This window comes from Pogoniulus pusillus, chromosome 36 (assembly GCF_015220805.1).
Source record: "Pogoniulus pusillus isolate bPogPus1 chromosome 36, bPogPus1.pri, whole genome shotgun sequence".
Lineage (NCBI taxonomy): Eukaryota > Metazoa > Chordata > Aves > Piciformes > Lybiidae > Pogoniulus > Pogoniulus pusillus.
Window position 1 is genome coordinate 2,820,686 of NC_087299.1, and position 21,882 is coordinate 2,842,567.

Sequence of the window (21,882 nt, forward strand, 5' to 3'; positions counted from 1 at the left end):
AGGAAATTCAGCAAGCACAAGGGTAGAGTCCTGCCCCTTGAGAGGAGGAACCTCCTGTGCCTGCCTAGGTGAGGAGTGACCTGGTAGGAAGGAGCTCCAGGGAGAAGGACCTGAAATCTGGGTAGGTAAGAAGTTATCCATGAGCTAAGAAGTTATCCCTGAGCCAGCAATGTGCTCTTGTGGTCAAGAAAGCAAATGGTCTCCTGGGGTGGATGAAGAAGAGTGTGGGCAGCAGGTTGAGGGAGGTTCTCCTCCCCCTCTACTCTGCTCTAGGGAGGCCACATCTGGAGTCCTGGGTCCAGTTCTGGGATCCCCCCTTCAAGAGAGACAGGGAACTGCTGGAGAGAGCCCAACAGGGGCTGCAAGGATGCTGAGGGGCCTGGAGTAGCTCTGTGAGGAGCAAAGGCTGAGAGGCCTGGGGCTGAGAGCCTGCAGAAGAGCAGCCCCAGAGGGGAGCTGAGCAATGCTCAGCAAGAGCTGAAGGAGCTGTGGGGGGCAAGAGGCTGGGCCAGACTCTTGGCAGTGGTGCCCAGGGACAGGACAATGAGCAGGAGGCACAAACTGGAACCCAGGAGGCTCCACTTGAGCAGGAGAAGCAACTTCTTTGGTGTGAGGGTGCTGGAGCCTGGAGCAGGCTGCCCAGAGAGGTTGTGGAGTCTCCTTGTGTGGAGAGCTTCCAACCCCCCCTGGCCATGGTGCTCCTGGGCAGGCTGCTGTGGTTGACCCTGCTTTAGCAGGAGGGTTGGACTGGATGACCTCCAGAGGTCCTTTCCAACCCCACCCTGCTGGGCTGCTGGGATTCTATATGGGATCTCCTTGCCCTCTTAGGGCACCTCCTGCAAAGGACTCTTGGTTTCTGCAGCCCCATTCCCAAGTGTGCTCCCATTTTCCAGGCCACTCCAGGGGTTGCTTTTCCACCTGATGTAATCTGAAGGAGAGGTTTGGGGGGAAATGGCTTTTTGAGGTGGCTGAAGGGCTGCTTTGGGGTGTCCTGGTTACAGATGGTGTCAAATGGGTGCTGTCAGAGATAGAGTGCTGAAGAAAGACCTGGATCTGCTGGGTTGTCAATCTGGCATCTTCCAGCAGCTGGAGGAAATAGAAGGGGATAAAATAGAGATGCAATTGGGCTGCCCTCCTGCCCCTGCCTGCTCCTACCAGAGCTGCAAATTGAGGAGAAGCAGGGACAAAGCAGCCAGTCAGAGCCTCTCGTGCTCTGATTTCCTTTTGCTGTGAGCACAGATCCTGCAGCCAGCCCTGGAGGAGATGAAGAAGCAGCAGGATGTCAGCCAAGGCTTGGGCTATAAAACCACAGCCAGGGCTTTGCACATCCTCTGATGAATTTGTTGGACCCATTCCCAGGAGAAATGAGTGATTTAGCCAGTTGGGAAGGAAGCACAAGGTGGAAGAACTTGGTCTGAAGTGGGAAGAGAGCCAGCATGGGGCAGATGATGGTGGAGAAAAACCCTTCAGTGTTCTGTCCAGTTTGGGGCTCCTGAATTGCAGAGAGATGTTGAGGTGCTGGAAGGTGTTGAGAGAAGGGCAGCAAGGCTGGGGAGGGGCCTGGAGCACAGCCCTGTGAGGAGAGGCTGAGGGAGCTGGGGGGGTGCAGCCTGCAGCAGAGGAGGCTCAGGGCAGAGCTCATTGCTGTCTGCAGCTGCCTGCAGGGAGGCTGTAGCCAGGTGGGGTTGGGCTCTGCTGCCAGGCAGCCAGCAACAGAAGAAAGGGACACAGCCTGAAGCTGTGGCAGGGCAGGTTGAGGCTGGCTGTTGTTAGGAAGTTGTTGTCAGAGAGAGTGCTTGGCATTGGAATGGGCTGCCCAGGGAGGTGGTGGAGTCTGTGTGGCTGGAGGTGTTGCAGCCAAGGCTGGCTGGGGCACTGAGTGCCATGGTGTGGTTGGTTGGGCAGGGCTGGGTGCTAGGTTGTGCTGGCTGAGCTTGGAGCTCTCTGCCAACCTGCCTGATTCTCTGATTCTATTAAAGATGGGCATGAGGCTGCAGGTGGCAAAGGTGGGATCAGGGCATTGGGCATGGACCAAGATAAGCCTCAAAACCTGCAGCCCAGGCTTTTTTTGGGTGAAAGTGGGGAGGTCTGCAAAGCTTGGGTGGGGGGGGGGGGGAGAAGCAGTGGAGTGGTTGCTCCTTGCCTTTTGGTGCCCATAAGCTGATATATGTCAGGCAGAACTTGACCCAGTTCACAGCATTGTTTTGATTGTCAGAGCTCTCCAAGATCACCAAGTCTAAGACCACCATGGCCATTCAATCCTGTCCCCAAGTGCCATGGCCAGTTGATACTTCAGGAGCAGCCAGAATGGATTGCTGCAAGGAGAGAAGATGCCATGCTGATGAGCTTGCCCATGTGCCATCCTCACCTAGAATGCAGCTGGGGTCCTCTCATCATGGCAGAGTTGCCAGCTCCATCAACTCATTTGAGAGAGTACTTTAACCTGGTCACCAGTGGTGTCCTCAGGGCTCAGCTCCAGGGCCACTTCTGTTCAATATCTTCATCAATGATCTGCATGAGGGGATTGAGGCAGCCTCAGGCACTCTGCAGGTGACACTAAGCTGGGAGGGACTCGATCTGCTGGAGGGTTGGAGGCCCTACAGAGGTACCTGGCCAGGCTGGAGATGCACCACAGAATAAATCACAGAACTCATCAGGTTGGAAAAGGCCTTTGAGGTCATCAAGTCCAACCTATCACCCAACACCTTCTAATCAACCAAACCAGTAGAGGTTGGGAGTGATCTGCTGCTGGAGAGCAGCCCCAAGGAGAGGGACCTGGGGGTGCTGGGGGAGAGCACCCATGGGGCAGCAATGTGCCCTGGGGCCAAGAGGGGCAATGGGGTCCTGGGGTGCATTAAGCAGAATGTGTGCAGCAGATCAAGGGAGGTTCTCCTGCCCCCCCTACTTTGCTCTGCTGAGGCCTCATCTTGAGCACTGCCTTCAGTTTGGGGCTCCCCAGTTCAACAGGGACAGGGATCTGCTGGAGAGGGTCCAGCAGAGGACTATGAGGATGCTGAGGGGACTGGAGCAGTGCCTGGTGAGGAGAGGCTGAGGGCCCTGGGGCTGCTTAGTCTGGAGAAGAGAAGACTGAGAGGGGATTGAATCAATGTTTATGAATCTCTGAGGGCTGGGGGTCAGGAGGGGGGGACAGGCTCTGCTCACTGCTCCCTGGCACAGGACAAGCAGCAATGGATGGAAGCTGCAGCACAGGAGGTTCCAGCTCAGCACAAGGGAGAACTTCTCTCCTGGTAGGGTCCCAGAGCCCTGGCACAGGCTGCCCAGAGAGGCTGTGGAGTCTCCTTCTCTGGAGCCTTTTCAGGCCTGTCTGGATGTGTTCCTGTGTGCCCTGAGCTAGACTGTGTGGTCCTGCTGTGGCAGGGGGGGTTGGACTGGATGATCCCTTTGGATCTCTTCCAACCTCTAATATCCTGTGAGCCTGTGAACCATGGCACTAAGTGCCTCATCCAGCCTCTTTTTAAACACATCCAGGGATGATGACTCCACCACCTCCCTGGGCAGCCCATTCCAATGCCAATCTCTCCTTCTGTGAAGAACTTCTTCCTAACATATAGCTTCAACCTGCCCTGGCACAGCTTGAGGCTGTGTCCCCTTGTTCTGTCTCTGGCTGCCTGGCAGCAGAGCCCAACCCCACCTGGCTACAACCTCCCTCCAGGTAGCTGTAGACAGCAATGAGCTCTGCCCTGAGAGAGAGCCCTGACCTGATGGGCAAATGGGATGAGGTTCAACATGGCCAAGTGCTGAGTTCTGTACTTGGGTCAGAACAACCTCATGAATGATCCAGGTTTGGGGCAGAGTGGCTGGAAACTGCTCAGTAGACACAGACCTGGAGATGCAGGTCCACAGAGGCAGCAGATGAGTCAGTGTGTGCCCAGTTGGCCAAAAAGGCTTGGATCAACAACAGTGTGTCCAGCAGGACCAGAGCAGGAATTGCCCCCCTGCACCAGGCACTGGTGAGGCTGCACCTTGGGCATTGGACTCAGTTTTGGGTCCCTCACTCCAGAGAGGATATTGAGGGGCTGGAGCAGGTCCACAGAAAGGCAATGAAGCTGGTGAAGGGTCTGGAGAACAGGGGTGAGGAGAAGCAGCTGAGGGAGCTGGGGGTGTGCAGCCTGGAGAAAAGGAGGCTGAGAGGAGCCCTTCTGGCTCATGAAAGGAGGCTGGAGCCGGGCAGAGGTTAGTCTCCTACCCCTGGAAATGGACTGGAGTTATCCCAGGGAAGGTTTAGGTTGGCCATGAGGAACAATTTCTTCCCCTTGAAGGCTATCAAGACCTGGCCCAGGCTACTTAGAGCAGTAGTGGAGTCCCCATCCCTGGAAGAGCCTCAAAGGCCATGTGCAGATGTGGCGCTGAGGGCCACACTTTAGCTCCAGCCTGGGTTAAGGTTAGAGAACCCTTAGACTGGATGACCTTAAAGCCATTTTCCACCTGCAACAACTCCATGTGTCTTTGTAACCCACCTTTCCCTGGCAGCTCACATCTCTTTTTTTTCCCTCTTCCCTCCCCTTCCTTTCCTTTTGGCTCTCTTCCAGCCTATCTGACAGTCAGCATCGAGCCGCTGCCGCCCGTGGTGGTGGGAGATGCTGTCACCCTCAAATGCAACTTCAAGACAGATGGGAAGATGAGGGAGATCGTCTGGTACAGGGTAAGCCACTCTTGGAACCTTGGAATGGTTGAGGTTGGAAGGGATCTCAAAGCTCAGCCAGTTCCAATCACATCGCTATAGGTAGGGACAGCTCCCACTAGATCAGGTCGCTCAAGGATCTCATCCAACCTGGCCTTGAACACCTCCCTGAGCAACCTTTGCCAGTGTCTCACCACCCTCACTCTGTGCTCCACAACCTCCCTGGGCAACCTGTGCCAGTGTCTCACCACCCTCACTCTGTGCTCCACAACCTCCCTGGACAACCTTTGCCAGTGTCTCACCACCCTCACTCTGTGCTCCACAACCTCCCTGGGCAACCTGTGCCAGTGTCCCACCACCCTCAACCTGTGCCAGTGTCCCACCACCCTCACTCTGTGCTCCACAACCTCCCTGGACAACCTTTGCCAGTGTCTCACCACCCTCACTCTGTGCTCCACAACCTCCCTGAGCAACCTTTGCCAGTGTCTCACCACCCTCACTCTGTGCTCCACAACCTCCCTGGGCAACCTGTGCCAGTTTCTCACCACCCTCAACCTGTTCCAGTGTCCCACCACCCTCAACCTGTGCCAGTGTCTCACCACCCTCCTCTCACTGGAACAGATTGTTCAAGGCTCTCATCCAGCCTGGTCCTGAACACCTCCAGGGAGGTTGTGGAGCACAGAAGCACTCAATCTGATCTTTGATCTTTGATCCCATTGGGTGCTTCTGTACTCCACAACCTCCCTGGAGGTGTTCAAGGCCAGGTTGGATGAGACCTTGAGCCAACTGTTCTAGTTGGAAGTGTCCCTGCCCACATCAGGGCAGTTGGAACTGGATGATCTTTAAAGTCTCTTCCAACCCAACTCAGTCATAGAGTCATGGAATGGTTTAGGTTGGAAGAGACCTCAAGGATCATCCAGTTCCAACTGATGTTGACCTGGAGAAAATGAGGCTGGTTTGATTTGAGGATGAGGAGATTTGGAGGCTGTAGCTATCTTTGTTCCCAGCACCATTCCCAGCTGGATCAAACCTCACCTGTAACCACCCAGAGCAGTAACTTCTTTCTTGGGGGGTGAGGGGAGAAGAAGGGAGAGGATTTCCCTGGGCAAACTTCAGGGGAAGCTGCCAACAACAAATAAAACTCCCAGGCCAGAGTGAAAAGTCAAAGCTTTTTCCCCAGGCTTGAGGAAAACAAAACCCCAAACCTCAGCCCTTTCCTTGCAGTTTTTGCTGGTGGAGGAGTCAGAGAAAGAACTAATTGGGCTGGTGGCTTTGGAATGAAGCAGCTGCCCTTTGCCAGAGGAGATCTCATCTTTTTTCCTCTTGGTTTTTTACCATCTTGTTTCTCCTCCCCCAAATATGAGGAGCATCTCTGCCTGGAAGCTCTTCCTTCTAACCAAGGGAGTTATAAATAGGAGAAGCTGCTCTCTGGGTTGATGGATACTCAGTTGCTGGAGCAGAGGAGTAATTCCACGGAGTTCTGGCTATAAATATGTGTGTTTAGGTGTGGAGGGGATGCAAGCAGAGGATGCAAGCAGAGAAACACCGAATGTAAGCCATAAAGAGGTGAGGGTTTGGTCTCTTCTGCCTAGAATCAGGTGATAGGAGGAGAAATAGCAGGAAATAGTGCCAGGAGAGGGTTAGGTTGGACACCAGGAACATTGGTTTTGTGCCCTGACAGAGTGATCAGGCTTTGGAACAGGCTGCCCAGGGAGGTGGTAGAGTTCCCATCCCTGGAGGTGTTCAAAAACTCTGTGGCCATGGTGGTGCTGGGTGGATGGTTGGACTCTTAGAGGTCTTTCCCAACCCAATTCTATGACTCTATAGAAGCACAGAATCAGAGAATCAGGCAGGTTGGCAGAGAGCTCCAAGCTCAGCCAGCCCAACCTAGCACCCAGCCCTGCCCAACCAACCAGACCATGGCACTCAGTGCCCCAGCCAGCCTTGGCTGCAACACCTCCAGCCACACAGACTCCACCACCTCCCTGGGCAGCCCATTCCAATGCCAATCACTCTCTCTGGCAACAACTTCCTAACAGCATCCAGCCTCAACCTGCCCTGACACAGCTTCAGGCTGTGTGCCCTTGTTCTGGTGCTGGCTGCCTGGCAGCAGAGCCCAACCCCACCTGGCTACAGCCTCCCTGCAGGCAGCTGCAGACAGCAATGAGCTCTGCCCTCAGCCTCCTCTGCTGCAGGCTGCACCCCCCCAGCTCCCTCAGCCTCTCCTCACAGGGCTGTGCTCCAGGCCCCTCCCCAGCCTTGCTGCCCTTCTCTCAACACCTTCCAGCACCTCAACAGCTCTCTGCAATTCAGGAGCCCACAACTGGACACAGCACTCCAGGGGTGGCCTGAGCAGTGCTGAGCACAGGGGCACAAGAACCTCCCTTGTCCTGCTGCCCACACTGCTCCTCAGCCAGCCCAGGATGCCATTGGCTCTGCTGCCCACCTGGGCACTGCTGCCTCCTCTTCAGCTCATCTCTGCCAGCACCCCCAGCTCCCACTCTGCCTGGCTGCTCTCAGCCACTCTGGCCCCAGCCTGCAGTGCTGCTTGGGGTTGTTGTGGCCCAAGCCACGACTGGGTGACTGTTCCAAACCCTAAATCACAGCTCCAATCGGCTTTGTCTTCCCTTTCTCTTGAGGGAGGAAGCTTTTGCTGCTGCTGCTGCCACCTCAGCCAGGTTTTTCCTTCCCTTTCCCAGTCAGTAATATTGGATTAACCCACTTTCTTGCTAGCTGGGGCTGGATTTGCTTAATCCCCCCCTGCACAGAGGGATGCTGGAGCCCTCAGCAAAAGGGTGCCACGCTGGGGCAGCTGAGCAAATTCTGCTCTGAGGAACCACAGGGAAAGTAGAAGGGGGGTGGAAATACCCCAGTTTTTATTTTTATCACCACAAATCCTCCTTTCTTCCATTTTCCCACTCATTTTCCTTTCCCAGGGGGCTTCCTGCACTCAGGGAGTTGTTAGTTTGGTGTTGTTTGTGGTGGTGTTTGTTTTTTTCATACAGCATCTTAAGGTTTCCCAAACCCCTGCCACTGATTCTCTAACCCATGAAGTGGGTGCAGAACTTGTTGGGGTGCATGGATAACTCCTTGGGTGTGACCACAATCCGTTGGGATGCATCCAGAAGCCATGGGGTGCATGCAGCACTAAGGATTCCCATGCATAACACATCAAGGGTTGGCATAAACCACTGGGGCTATGGGATGCTTGGATGGCTCCAGTGGTGCATGCACAACTTGTTGCACTCAGTGGGTATGTGTTTGACCCATCAGGGTGGGTACAAAACCCATTAGAGTGGGTAAAAACCCATCAGGGTGGGTATGTAACCCATGAGGAGGGTACAAAACACATCAAGGTGGGTTCATAACTCATCAAAGTGGGCACACAATCCATCAGGGTGAGTGCAAAATCCATCAGGTGGGCACCTAACTCATGAAGTGGGAGCATAACCCATTAGGGTGGGTACATAACTCATGAGGTGGGTTCATAACCCATGAAGTGAGTGCAGAACTCACCAAGGTGTGTGCATAACCTCTCAGGGTGAGTACATAACCCATGAGGTGGGTGCAGAACCCAAGAGGTGAGTGCAGAACCAATCATGGTGGGTGCATAACCCATCAGGGTGAGTTGATAACCCATCAGGGTGGGCTCATAACCCATGAAGTGAGTGCAGAACCCATTAGGGTGAGTACATAACTCATGAGATGGGTGCAGAACTCATCAGAGTGGGTACATAACCCATGAAGTGAGTGCAGAACCCATCAGGGTGGGTGCAGAACCCAAGAGATGGATGCATAATCTATAAAGTGGGTTCATAACCCATGAGGTGAGTGCAGAACACATCAGGGTGGGTGCATAACCTATGAGGTGAATGCAGAACTCATCAGGGTGGGTTCATAACCCATGAGGTGAGTGCAGAACCCATTAGGGTGAGTACATAACCCAAGAGGTGAGTGCAGAACTCATCAGGGTGGGTGCATAACCCAAGAGCTGAATGCAGAACCCATCAGGTGAGTACATAACTCATGAGATGGGTGCAGAACTCATCAGAGTGGGTACATAACCCATCAGAGTGGGTACATAACCCATGAAGTGAGTGCAGAACCCATTAGGGTGGGTGCAGAACCCAAGAGATGGATGCATAATCTACAAAGTGGGTTCATAACCCATGAGGTGAGTACAGAACCCATCAGAGTGGGTGCATAACTCATGAGGTGAGTGCAGAACGCATCAGGTGGGTACATAACTCATGAGATGGGTGCAGAACCCATCAGAGTGGGTGCATAACCTATGAGGTGAGTACAGAACTCATCAGAGTGGGTACATAACCCATCAGAGTGGGTACATAACCCATGAAGTGAGTGCAGAACCCATCAGGGTGGGTGCAGAACCCATCAGGTGGGTACATAACTCATGAGATGAGTGCAGAACCCATCAGAGTGGGTGCATAACCTATGAGGTGAGTGCAGAACTCATCAGGGTGGGTGCATAACCCATGAGGTGAGTGCAGAACTCATCAGGGTGGGTGCTGGATGCATAACCCAACAGAGTGGGTGTATAACCCATGAGGTGAGTGCAGAACCCATCAGGGTGGGTGCATAACCCAAGAGCTGAGTGCAGAACCCATCAGGTGAGTACATAACTCATGAGATGGGTGCAGAACTCATCAGAGTGGGTACATAACCCATCAGAGTGGGTACATAACCCATGAAGTGAGTGCAGAACCCATCAGAGTGGGTGCATAACCTATGAGGTGAGTACAGAACTCATCAGAGTGGGTACATAACCCATGAAGTGAGTCCAGAACCCATCAGGGTGGGTGCAGAACCCATGAGGAGAGTGCAGAACCCAAGAGGTGGATGCATAATGTATAAAGTGGGTACATAACCCATGAGGTGAGTGCAGAACCCAAGGTGGGTACATAACTCATGAGATGGGTGCAGAACTCATCAGGGTGGGTGCATAACCTATGAGGTGAGTGCAGAACTCACCAGGGTGAGTGCTGGGTGCAGAACTCATCAGGGTGGGTGCATAACCTATGAGGTGAGTGCAGAACTCACCAGGGTGGGTGCATAACCCATGAGGTGAGTGCAGAACTCACCAGGGTGGGTGCATAACCCATGAGGTGAGTGCAGAACCCATCAGGTGGGTACATAACTCCTGAGATGAGTGCAGAACTCATCAGGGTGGGTGCTGGGTGCAGAACCCATCAGGGTGGGTGCATAACCTATGAGGTGAGTGCAGAACCCATCAGGGTGGGTACATAACTCATGAGATGGGTGCAGAACTCATCAGGGTGGGTGCTGAGGGCAGAACCCATCAGGGTGGGTGCATAACCCATGAGGTGAGTGCAGAACTCATCAGGGTGGGTGCTGGGTGCAGAACCCATCAGGTGGGTACATAACCCATGAGGTGAGTGCAGAACTCATCAGGGTGGGTACATAACTCATGAGATGGGTGCAGAACTCATCAGGGTGGGTGCTGGGTGCAGAACCCATCAGGTGGGTACATAACCCATGAGGTGAGTGCAGAACTCATCAGGGTGGGTGCTGGGTGCAGAACCCATCAGGTGGGTACATAACTCATGAGATGGGTGCAGAACTCATCAGGGTGGGTGCTGGGGGCAGAACCCATCAGGGTGGGTACATAACCCATGAGGTGAGTGCAGAACTCATCAGGGTGGGTGCTGGGTGCAGAACCCATCAGGGTGGGTGCATAACCCACCGAGGGCCATGCCCACAGTGACTGAAGACTGTGAGGCAAGAGAGGGCTTCTTCCTATGGGTAAGACAAGTAACCCCCCCCCCACCCCAAGAGCAGCATCATGCTGCAAACCAGTACCCCCCAGATCCTTCTTCAGCAGCTCCCCCGCGGCCGAGGGATGTGAGCAGAAGGGGCATCATCATTTGGGAGGGGAGGGGGGAAGGCAGAAAACCCCTCCCCAAAAGCCACTTCCCTCAGCTCCTTGAAACGCTGCAGACTTGAGGAGACCTGAGACGAGCAGAGGAGCTTTTCCCCCAGGAGAAACAGCGACGTGCACCATCTGCGGAGGTGTTAATTGCTCTCCCTATCCAACCTCCCCTTCGTCGGGGCGAATTCACCTCCAGGAGGTGCGATTTGCTCGAGGACACCTTCAGGCACAGGTCAAAACCCTCCCCCTTGCACCTTGGGCAAGGGCTCCAAACCTCTTGTCGGAGATGAGGGTGGTGGCATCTTTGCCAACGAGCTCGTAACGAGCTGGGGAAGACACGGAGCTGTCAAGCTGCTCACAGCCTCCCGTCACAGGCGTCTCGGGGGTCACACTCGAGCCCTGATTTGTATGGTCACTGCCACGCTGCAGCAAAGGCTGGGGAGGGAGAGGGAGGCAAGGAGGTGGTGGTGGTAGGGGGGATGGAACTGATTGTCTGCAGCAGTGGCAGAGCTCTTAAAAAATACATATTTTTTTAAGCAATGATAATAGAGCAAACGAGAAGGGAGGGGGGGAAAAGCCCCGGGAGCGCTGCGCTGGCTCTGCGCAGACATCTGGCAGCGGCGGAGGACGCAGGCAGCAGGCAGCCGGCAGCAGGCAGCCTGTGCATACAGCCAGGGGCTTGGGATGAGACTTGTGGTGATTGCAAAGGAGAGGGGGTTGGAGGGGAAAGGAAAAACAGCCGAAAATAAGGGTTGGCAGATTTCGTTTTGGTGGCAGGGAAGGGTTGGGAGATTCCTCAGGGCACAGCAGAGCTCCCACGCTTGCCAACCCGCTGCCTGCTGGGGGACCCGCGGCTTGGCCTGGGGGGGGTGTGAAGAGGGAGGGCTGGGGATGGAAGGGAGCCTGAGGGTCCAGGGAGAGTTGTTCTGCCTCCGTTAATTAGTGTTTGGCGTTTAGTCTAATTAGCAAGATGGAAAAGAGCTGGGAGCTGGCGTTGCTGTCTGCGGTGCTCTGGCGCAGGTATCTCTCTCTGCAGCACCTGTGGTCTGTGGGCATTGTTCTCTGCAGCACCTGTGGACCGTGGGCATTGCTCTCCATGGCATCTCTGGTCCATGGGCATTGTTCTCCATAGCATCCATGGTGCATTGGCATAGCTCTCTGTAACACCTGTGACCATAGGCATTGTTCTCTGTAGCACCTGTGGACCGTGGGCATTGCTCTCCATGGCACCTGTGGTCCATGGGCAGTGCTCTTCATGGCATCTGTGGTCTGTGGGCATTGTTCTCCATAGCATCCATGGTACATTGGCATAGGTCTCTGTAGCATCTGTGGTCCATGGGCATTGCTCTCCATGGCACCTGTGGTCCATGGGCATTGCTCTTCATGGCATCTGTGGTCCATGGACATTGCTCTGCATAGCATCCATGGTACATTGGCATAGGTCTCTGTAGCACCTGTGGTCCATGGGCATTGCTCTCCATGGCACCTGTGTGTGGTCCATGGGCATTGCTTTCCATGGCATCTGTGGTCCATGGGCATTGCTCTTCATGGCATCTGTGGTCCATGGACATTGCTCTGCATAGCATCCATGGTACATTGGCATAGCTCTCTGTAGCACCTGTGGTCCATGGGCATTGCTCTGCATAGCATCCATGGTGCATTGGCATAGCTCTCTCTAGCACCTGTGGACAATGAGCATTGCTCTCCATGGCCCCTGTTGTCCATGGACATTGGTCTTTATAGCCCCCATGGTGCATGGGCATTGTTTCCATGGCACCCATGGAACATGATCATTGCTTTCCAAAGCACCCATAGAGCATGGGCAGTGCTCTCCTTGGCACCCATGGTGCATGGGCATTACTCTTCCTAGCACCCATAGAGCATGGGCAGTGGTCTCCTTGGCACCTATAGAACATGATCATTGCTTTCCAAAGCACCCATAGTGCATGTGCATTGCTCTCCATGGCACCCATGGTGCATGGACATTACTCTTCCTAGCACCCATAGTACTTGGGCAGTGCTCTCCATAGCACCCACAGTACATGAGCATTGCTCTCCATGGCATCTGTGGTCCATGGGCATTGCTCTGCATAGCATCCATGGTGAATTGGCATAGCTCTCTCTAGCACCTGTGGAGCATGAGCATTGCTCTTCATGGCACCTGTGGTTCATGGACATTGCTCTGCATAGCATTCATGGTACATTGGCATAGCTCTCTGCAACACTGCATGGGCAGTGGTCTCTTTGGCACCCATAGAACATGATCATTGCTTTCCAAAGCACCCATAGTGCATGTGCATTGCTCTCCATGGCACCCATGGTGCATGGGCATTACTCTTCCTAGCACCCATAGTACTTGGGCAGTGCTCTCCATAGCACCCACAGTACATGAGCATTGCTTTCCATGGTACACATGGTGCATGGGCATTGCTCTCCATGGCACCCATGCTGCAAAGGCATTGCTATCCATGGCACCCACACATGAGTGTTTCTCTCCATAGCACCCATCACCATGACCTTTGCAGCTCAGGGGATGTGCACCATGGCTCTGTGGGACACTCTCATCCATCTCCACACCACTGCCCCAGTTCTTCACCTGACAGCTCCAAGTTTTATACTCCACAGCCTGAAGCATGGGGACTAAAGCTGCAGAGATGTGGTGCTGAGGGCCATGGCTTAGCCCCAGCCTTGGCAGACTTAGAGAATGGCTGGACTGGATGAGCTGAAAGGTCTTTGCCAACCCAGGCCTGCTGTGAGGTGATGACTACAAAGCATTTTTCTCTCTCCAGAGGCTCTCTGGCTGCTCCCTGCCTCAGGGTGAACACTCCAAGGTGCCAATCCCCTTGGTCAGATCAAGCAGGGGCTGATGTATTACAGATGTTGGCAGTGCCACTCGGTGCTGCCTGATGGATGGTGACAAAGTGTGGCCCCCTCGGGGGCTTCCTCTGCCACTGCCCATTAGGAGCAATGAGATGTTCCAGCCACGGCTGGCAGCTCTGAGCGGGAAATGTTGCTGGTGACAGTGACAAAGTCACTGCTCAGAGCAGCTGCAGCAGCTCCAGGGTAGGATCATGGCATCACAGAACGGGTTGGGTTGGAAGGGATCTTGAAGATCATCTTGTTCTGACACCCTGCCGTGGGCAGGGACTCTTCCCACTAGCCCAGGTTGCTCATCCAGCCTGGCCTTGAACAGCTCCAGGGAGGGGACATCCACAGCCTCCCTGGGTGACCTGTGCCAGTGTCTCTCTGCTCTCACTCTAAAGAGTTTCTGCCTCATCTCCAGTCTCAGTCTCCCCTCTCCCAGCTCAAAGCTATCCCCTCTCATCCTCTCACTACATGGTCTTGCAGAAAGTCCCTCCCCAGCTCTCCTGTAGCCCCTTCAGGTGCTTGAAGGCTGCTCCACTGTCTCCTTGGAGCCTTCTCTTCTCCAGGCTGTGCAGCCCCAACTCTTACAGCCTGTCCTTAGAGGGGAGTCTCTCCAGCCCTCTGACCATCTTCATGGCCTCCTCTGGACCTGCTCCAACAATTCCATGTCTTGTATTTGGGGCACCAGAACTGGACACAGTGCTCCAGGTGGGGTCTCACCAGAGTAGAGAGTAGGGACATCCACAGCCTCCCTGGGTGACCTGTGCCAGTGTCTCCCCACCCTCACTCTAAAGAATTTCTTCCTTATCTCCAGTCTAAATCTGCCCTCCTCGAGATTAAAGTCACCACCCCTTAGCCTTTCACTACAAGTCCCTGTAAAGAGCCCCTCAGCAGCTTCCTTGCAGGTCCCCCTGGGCTGGAAGAAGCAAGTGAAGAACACTCAATGTGTCGAGCCTGTTGTAAGCCCTTCCTATGCCATATGATGCTCCTGGGAAATCCCAGAGCCTGGCAAACTGAGGGGATGCTGCTTTGGGGATACTCAGGAGGAGCCCAGCTGGTGGCATTGGGATGCTGCTTTTTTAGCTCTTGCTCCTAGAAAGCATCACTCAGAAAGCCACAGCCACCTTCAGAGTTTCAAAGCAACCTCCTGGTGCCTCTGTCCAGTTCTGGGTAACTCAATTTAAGAAGATGTTGAGGTGCTGGAAGGTGTTGAGAGAAGGGCAGCAAGGCTGGGGAGGGGCCTGGAGCACAGCCCTGTGAGGAGAGGCTGAGGGAGCTGGGGGGGTGCAGCCTGCAGCAGAGGAGGCTCAGGGCAGAGCTCATTGCTGTCTGCAGCTGCCTGCAGGGAGGCTGTAGCCAGGTGGGGTTGGGCTCTGCTGCCAGGCAGCCAGGGGCAGAAGAAGGGGCCCCAGGCTGAAGCTGTGTCAGGGCAGGCTGAGGCTGGATGTTGTTAGGAAGTTGTTCCCAGAGAGAGTGATTGGCATTGGAATGGGCTGCCCAGGGAGGTGGTGGAGTCCCCATCCCTGTAGGTGTTTAAGAGGAGGCTGAGTGAGGCACTTAGTGCCATGGCTTAGCTAATGAGAAGGCTTAGGTGCAAGGTTGGGCTGGATGATCCTGGAGGTCTTTTCCAACCTGGTTAATTCTGTGATCCTGTGATTCTGATTGCTTCACCTGGTCTCCTCTTGGAGGCAAAATCTGGAGTTTAAACAGCTGTGGAGAAATCCTTTCTAATGGGAGCAAAGCTGCTGATGGAGAGATCTTGGACCAGTAACCACGAGAGGTCTGACTTGGGCCATCCATCTCCAGCCTGGCTGGGTCATTGCTGCGCCTGGGAGATGATCATTTAAATGTCAGCATGGGGAACTCTTCTAATCCCTCACGCTCAGGAGGTGAGAGAAGGTCACAGAGCAGCAGCAGTGTTTAGAGAGCTGCTCTGCTTGCTGCTGGGTGAGGGCAGCAGTCCAGCTCCAGGGCTGCACCCCCCAAAATTGCACAACCCTCTTGTAGAACCTTTGAGTCTGGCCTTGAGGGTGATAATGCAGCAGGCACTGATGGTGGGGCTGTGCCCCAGGGACCCCTGGAGGTTAGTGCAACAGTGAGGGGAAGCACACAGAGAATCATGATCATCTCCCAGGCACAGCATATGGAGGGAGAGGAGATACCACAGCATCACTGAGTTGGAAGGGACCTCTGGAGATCACTGAGTCCCTTCTCCTGTCAGAACAGGATCACCTAAAGCAGAGCACACAGGGACACATCCAGGTGGGCCTTGGAATTCTCCAGAGCTGGAGACTCTACCACTTCTCTGGGCAGCCTTTTCCAGTGCTCTGCCACCCTCCAAGTAAGCAAAGTGCTTCTCATGTTCAGATGGGAAGGCATCCTGTGGGTCAGGCTATGCTGGCTGCTGACATCTCACTCCAAGAAGGACATTGAGGGGTAGGAACAGGTCCATAGAAAGGCAATGAAGCTGGTGAAGGGTCTGGAAAGCAGGGCTGGGGAGGAGATGTTAAGGCAAATGGGTTTGTTGAGTGTGGAGAAAAGAAGGCTGAGGAGAGACCTTCTGGCTCCCTACAGCTCTCTGAAGGGAGGCTGGGGCCAGCTGGGGATTGGTCATTTCTCCAAAGGAATAAATGATAAGCAAAGAGGAAACAGCCTCAAAGTTGCCCCAGGAGAGGCTTAAGTTGGCCTTCAGGAACAATTTCTTCCCCTTGAAGGTTGTCAAGGCCTGGCCCGGGCTGCCCAGGGCAGTGATGCAGTCCCCATGTCCAGGTGGGTTTCAAAGCCATGGAGATGTGGTGCTGAGGGCCATGGTTTGGTGGTGCCCTGGCAGTCCTGAGCTAAGGGTTGGACTGGATGATCTTTAAGGTCGCTTCCAACCAAAATGATTCTGGGGTTCTATAATTATATGGATTACAACTCACATTGCCCTCTTAGATCCCTTCCCACCACTCCTTTGGTCCTCCACCCATCAGTCTCTTGGTCCCCCATCCACCACTCTCTTGGTCTCCCATCCACCACTCTCTTGGTCCTCCATCCACCACTGCCTTGGTCCCCCATCCACCACTCTCTTGGTACTCCATCCATCAGTCTCTTGGTCCCCCATCCACCACTCTCTTGGTCCTCCATCCACCACTCTCTTGGTCCCCCATCCACCAGTCTCTTGGTCCTCCATCCACCACTGCCTTGGTCCCCCATCCACCACTCTCTTGGTCCTCCATCCATCAGTCTCTCGGTCCCCCATCCACCACTCTCTTGCTCCCCCATCCACCACTCCCTTGCTCCCCCATCCACCACTCCCTTGCTCCCCCACCCACCACTCCCTTGGTCCCCCATCCATCACTCTCTTGCTCCCCCATCCATCACTCTCCAACACTTACCTGACTCACCCAGCACCCTGCTGAGAGGCTGAGGTAATATTAATGGTGCCAGTGGATGTTGGGGACAGCAAACCACCAGGTCACTGGTGAGGTGACAGCTATGGAAGGGGGGGAGGTAGGAGGGAGCTGTGTCTGTGACAGCAGGAAGGAGCAGGAGGTTAATGTCTTCCTGCACAGAGGCAATTGCTGAGTTTTTGTCAGGAATAAGATTTTTCCCTGGGGCACATAAATAATGCAGCAGGCACTGAGCTGCCTGAGCTCAGCTCTGGTACCTTTGCCTCTCCCCATGCCCCTTTCTCTGCCATCCCTCGATGTGGGCACATAGCATCATAGAACCACAGAATGCATTGGGTTGGAAAGGACTCTCAAAGGTCATCTTGTCCAACCTCCCCCCACCACTGCAGTCAGCAGGGACACCTCCAACTAGATCAGGCTGCACAGAGCCACAGCAAGGCTGACTTTGAATGTCTGCAGGGATGGGACCTTAACCACAGCCTTGGGCAACCTGTGCCAGTGCCTCCCCACCCTCACTGTGCAGAGCTTCCCCCTGATGGCCAACCTAAATCTGCCCTGCTCCAGTTCCAAACCATTGCCTCCTGTGTGGTCCCCACAGGCCCTTCTGAACAGTCCCTCCCCAGCCTGCCTGGAGGTTTCCTTCAGGTACTGGGATACTGCTCTGAGGTCTCCCTGGAGCCTTCTGTTCTTCTGGCTGAACAGCCTCAACTCTGCCAGCCTGTCCCCATAGGGGAGGTTCTCCAGCCTGTCCCCATAGGGGAGGTTCTCCAGCCTGTCCCCATAGGAGAGGTTCTCCAGCCCTCTGCTCATCTTTGTGCTCCAGCAGGTCCATGTCCTTGTGCTCGGGTCTCCAGACCCAGCCCTGCAGGTGAGGTGTCCCCAGAGCAGAGGGGCAGGATCCCCTCTCTCCATCTCTGTCCACACTGCTTTGGATGCAGCCCAGGCTGTCCTTGGCCTCCTGGGCTGCCAGTGCCCATTGCTGGCTCCTGCCCAGCTTCTCACCCAGCAGCACCCCCAAAGCCTTCCCTTCAGGGCTGGTCTCAACCTCACCACCCCCCAGCCAGTGATGATATCAAGGACTTCCCCCACCCAGCTGCAGGGCCTTGTACTTTGCCTTAGTGAACCTCAAGAAGATTCTCTTCAGGCCACATAATTGGTGGCCATCAGCAGTGGATGCTACCAAACTGCTGCCTTCAAACCCATCCCTCTCTTGTTTCTACCCAGCCAGAAACCTGGATGCTTCCACACACCCCTGGGGTCATCAACAGCTTTATCTGGAGCTCCTCTCCATCAAAAAAACCCCACATGGACCACAGAGCACAGACAAAAGGCTGCCAGGAGGTTTCATTCCCTGGAGAGAGACTTTTCTAGGTGCCTTTTTTTTTAGCAGTCTTTCAACTGCCTCCAATCCCCTCGGGAGGCAACCAGGCTGTGACATCTTCCCTTGCTCTGTGTCCTCAGTGGGATGGGGGGGGGGAGGGATCCCAGCAGGTGAGTGGCTGCAGGAGGGATGTTTCAAGCTGCACTTTGCCTGTTCCCATCCTCAGCTGTAGGTTGGTGCTTTGCAGCTTGGTCTGTATGTGTCCTGGTCCATGGAGCATCCCCTTCCTCTGAGCACTCCTCCCTGCAGCCACTGAAATGAATCCCTGGGAAACCCTTTGAGCTGTGAGCACAGAGTGAAAGAGTTGGGGCTGTGCAGGCTGGAGCAGAGGAGGCTCCCAGGGGACCTTCTTGTGGCCTGACAGCATCTGAAGGGGGCTCCAAAAAAGCTGGGGAGGGACTTTAGAGGCTGTGAGGGAGTGGCAGGAGTGGGGGGGATGGATCGAAGCTGGAGGTGGGGAGAGTGAGGCTGGAGGTGAGGAGGAAGTTGTTGAGCAGGAGAGTGGTGAGAGGCTGGAATGGGTTGCCCAGGGAGGGGGTTGAGGCCCCATGGCTGGAGGTGTTTGAGGCCAGGCTGGCTGAGGCTGTGTGCAGCCTGCTCTAGGGTAGGGTGTCCCTGGGCATGGCAGGAGGCTTGGCACTGCCTGCTCCTTGTGCTCCCTTCCAACCCTGACTAATTCTATGACTCTATGATACATGAAGAGCTTCTCCACCTGAGAGTGTGGTGAGCCCACATCTGAAGGGTCCAGTTATGTGCTTCCCAGCTCAAGAGGGAAAGGGATATACTGGAGAGAGTCCAGCAGAGGCTCTGACGGTGATGAAGGGATAGGGGTGATGAAGGGACTGTGGTGATGAAGGGACAGGGGTGATGAAGGGACTGGAATATCTGTCTGATGAGGAGACACCTGGGGCTGTTTTGTCTGGAGAAGACTGAGAGGGGACCTGATCAATGTTTATAAATGTCTGAAGGGTGAGGGGCAAGAAGGTTCCAGGCTCTTGTCAGTGGTGCCCAGGAACAGGACAAGGGGCAAAGGGGCACAAAGTGGAAGCCAGGAGGTTCCACTTGAACAGGAGGAGAAACTTTGGTGTGAGTGTGCTGGAGGCCTGGAGCAGGCTGCCCAGAGAGGTTGTGGAGTCTCCTCTGGAGAGCTTCCAACCCCACCTGGACGTTGTGCTCCTTGGCAGGCTGCTGTGGGTGCCCTGCTTTAGCAAGGTTGGAATGGATGATCTCTGGAGGTCCCTTCCAACCCTACCTCTCTGTGTCCAGTTCTGGGCTCCTGAATTGCAGAGAGATGCTGAGGTGCTGGAAGGTGTTGAGAGAAGGGCAGCAAGGCTGGAGGGGGGCCTGGAGCAGAGCCCTGTGAGGAGAGGCTGAGGGAGCTGGGGGGGTGCAGCCTGCAGCAGAGGAGGCTGAGGGCAGAGCTCATTGCTGTCTGCAGCTGCCTGCAGGGAGGCTGTAGCCAGGTGGGGTTGGGCTCTGCTGCCAGGCAGCCAGGGACAGAAGAAGGGGACAGAGCCTGAAGCTGTGTCAGGGCAGGTTGAGGCTGGATGTTGTTAGGAAGTTGTTGTCAGAGAGAGTGATTGGCATTGGAATGGGCTGCCCAGGGAGGTGGTGGAGTCTGTGTGGCTGGAGGTGTTGCAGCCAAGGCTGGCTGGGGCACTGAGTGCCATGGTCTGGTTGGTTGGGCAGGGCTGGGTGCTAGGTTGTGCTGGCTGAGCTTGGAGCTCTCTGCCAACCTGCTTGGTTCTATGATTGGGCAGGTCTGGGTGCTAGGTTGGGAGGGATGAGCTTGGAGCTCTCTTCCAACCTGCTCCATTCTCTGATTCTATGCTCCTATGACTCTCTGATGTGAGAGTAGCTCCAAAATTTCTCCCTAAAACCAGCCTGGGGCATAAAGAAAAGTCAGGAATGAAATCCAATGTGTCCTTGAGAACTTCCCCTTGTTCCCAAGGCCACAGATTTACAGCTCTGATAATTCTTCCAGCAGTTCTTTATCCCAGGGCCGTGCCCTGTGTATTTTCTGTCGCAATAAAAGCTTCAGCCTGGCTGGATAAAATTTGAAGAGGTGGTTTCAGTGACAGCTTTTCTTCTTTATGTCCCTTTTGGCTTTAAAAACAAGAACAAAAAAAAATCACAAAAGAAAAAAAAGAGACAAAATTTAGACCCACAGAGAATCTCAGCAGCCCACAGGGTGGGTGGGGTTGGAAGGGACCTCTGGAGGTCATCCAGTCCAACCCTCCTGCTAAAGCAGGGTCAACCACAACAGCCTGCCCAGGAGCACCATGGCCAGGGGGGATTTGGAAGCTCTCCACACAAGGAGACTCCACAATCTCTCTGGGCAGCCTGCTCCAGGTTCCAGCACCCTCACACCAAGGAAGTTTCTCCTCCTGTTTGGGTGGAACCTCCTGGGTTCCACTTTGTGCCCACTGATGCTTGTCCTCTCCCTGGACACCACTGACAAGAGTGTGTCCCAGCAACAGAAGAAGGGGACACAGCCTCAACTGTGTCAGGGCAGGGTGAGGCTGGATATTGTTAGGAAGTTGTTGTCAGAGAGAGTGATTGGCATTGGAATGGGCTGCCCAGGGAGGTGGTGGAGTCTGTGTGGCTGGAGGTGTTGCAGCCAAGGCTGGCTGGGGCACTGAGTGCCATGGTCTGGTTGGTTGGGCAGGGCTGGGTGCTAGGTTGGGCTGGGGGAGCTTGGAGCTCTCTGCCAACCTGCTTGGTTCTGTTCTTTCCTATTCCTCTCTTCTCCCCTCCCCTCTTTATCTTTCACCTTCCCTCTTCTCCCCTCCCCTCCTTATCCTTCACCTTCCCTCTTCTCCCTTCTCCTCTCCTCTCCTCTCCTCTCCTCTCCTCTCCTCTCCTCTCCTCTCCTCTCCTCTCCTCTCCTCTCCTCTCCTCTCCTCTCCTCTCCTCTCCTCTCCTCTCCTCTCCTCTCCTCTCCTCTCCTCTCCTCTCCTCTCCTCTCTGTTCTGTTCCAATATGCCTCTGGCTTTGCAGCCTTCATATCGATAACAAAATGCTGGGGCACTGGAAGAGGCTGCCCAGTGTGGGGAGGTAGGTGGTGGAGTCACCATCCCTGGAGGTGTTTAAAACCCAACTAGATGAGGCACTTTGGGCCACGGGGGGGCCAGGTAGAAGGTTGGACCTGCTGAAGTCTTTCCCTACCTTAACAACTCCATGAGCACTAAATGAAAGCCAAGGCAAATCCTTCCCTCACCACACAGCAGGTGGGAAACCTTCTCCTGCAGAGCTGAGCAGGAGCATCTCATGAGTGGGGGGTTTGGTTTGTTATGCAGGTGACTGATGGTGGCACCATCAAGCAGAAGATCTTCACCTTTGATGCTATGTTCTCCACCAACTTCTCCCACATGGAGAACTATCGGAAGAGGGAGGACCTGGTCTACCAGTCCACCGTGCGGTGAGTCCTCCCACAGCTCTCCTTTGGCAGCTTTAGATGCCTGGGATGGGCAATTGCTTCACAGACTCAACAGCACCCAGGTTGGCAATGCCCCTCAGGAGCACTGGGTCCAACCCAGAGCCCTGCTCTACAAGAGTCACCTTAAACCACAGCCCCAAGCACCGCATCCAAACCACCCTGAAACACAGCCAGGCTGGGGGACTCCACCACCTCCCTGGGCAGCTCATTCTCCCTGGACAGCTCATTCCAGTCCCTGACCACTCTCTCCAT

The 21,882-nt window shown here is 54.8% G+C and overlaps 1 protein-coding gene across 3 annotated transcripts in view; it reads left to right on the top strand.

Moving 5' to 3' along the window:
* The window catches only part of IGSF21 (immunoglobin superfamily member 21), a 92,268-nt gene that overhangs the window by 49,113 nt on the left and 21,273 nt on the right, over positions 1-21,882 (top strand). For 2 of the 3 annotated variants that reach the window (XM_064171959.1, XM_064171961.1), the window contains exons 2-3: positions 4,551-4,663; positions 21,491-21,612. In XM_064171959.1, the coding sequence (XP_064028029.1) occupies positions 4,551-4,663; positions 21,491-21,612 (235 nt within the window). The remainder of the gene's footprint in view (positions 1-4,550; positions 4,664-21,490; positions 21,613-21,882) is intronic. The other variant, XM_064171962.1, reaches the window with a different exon arrangement.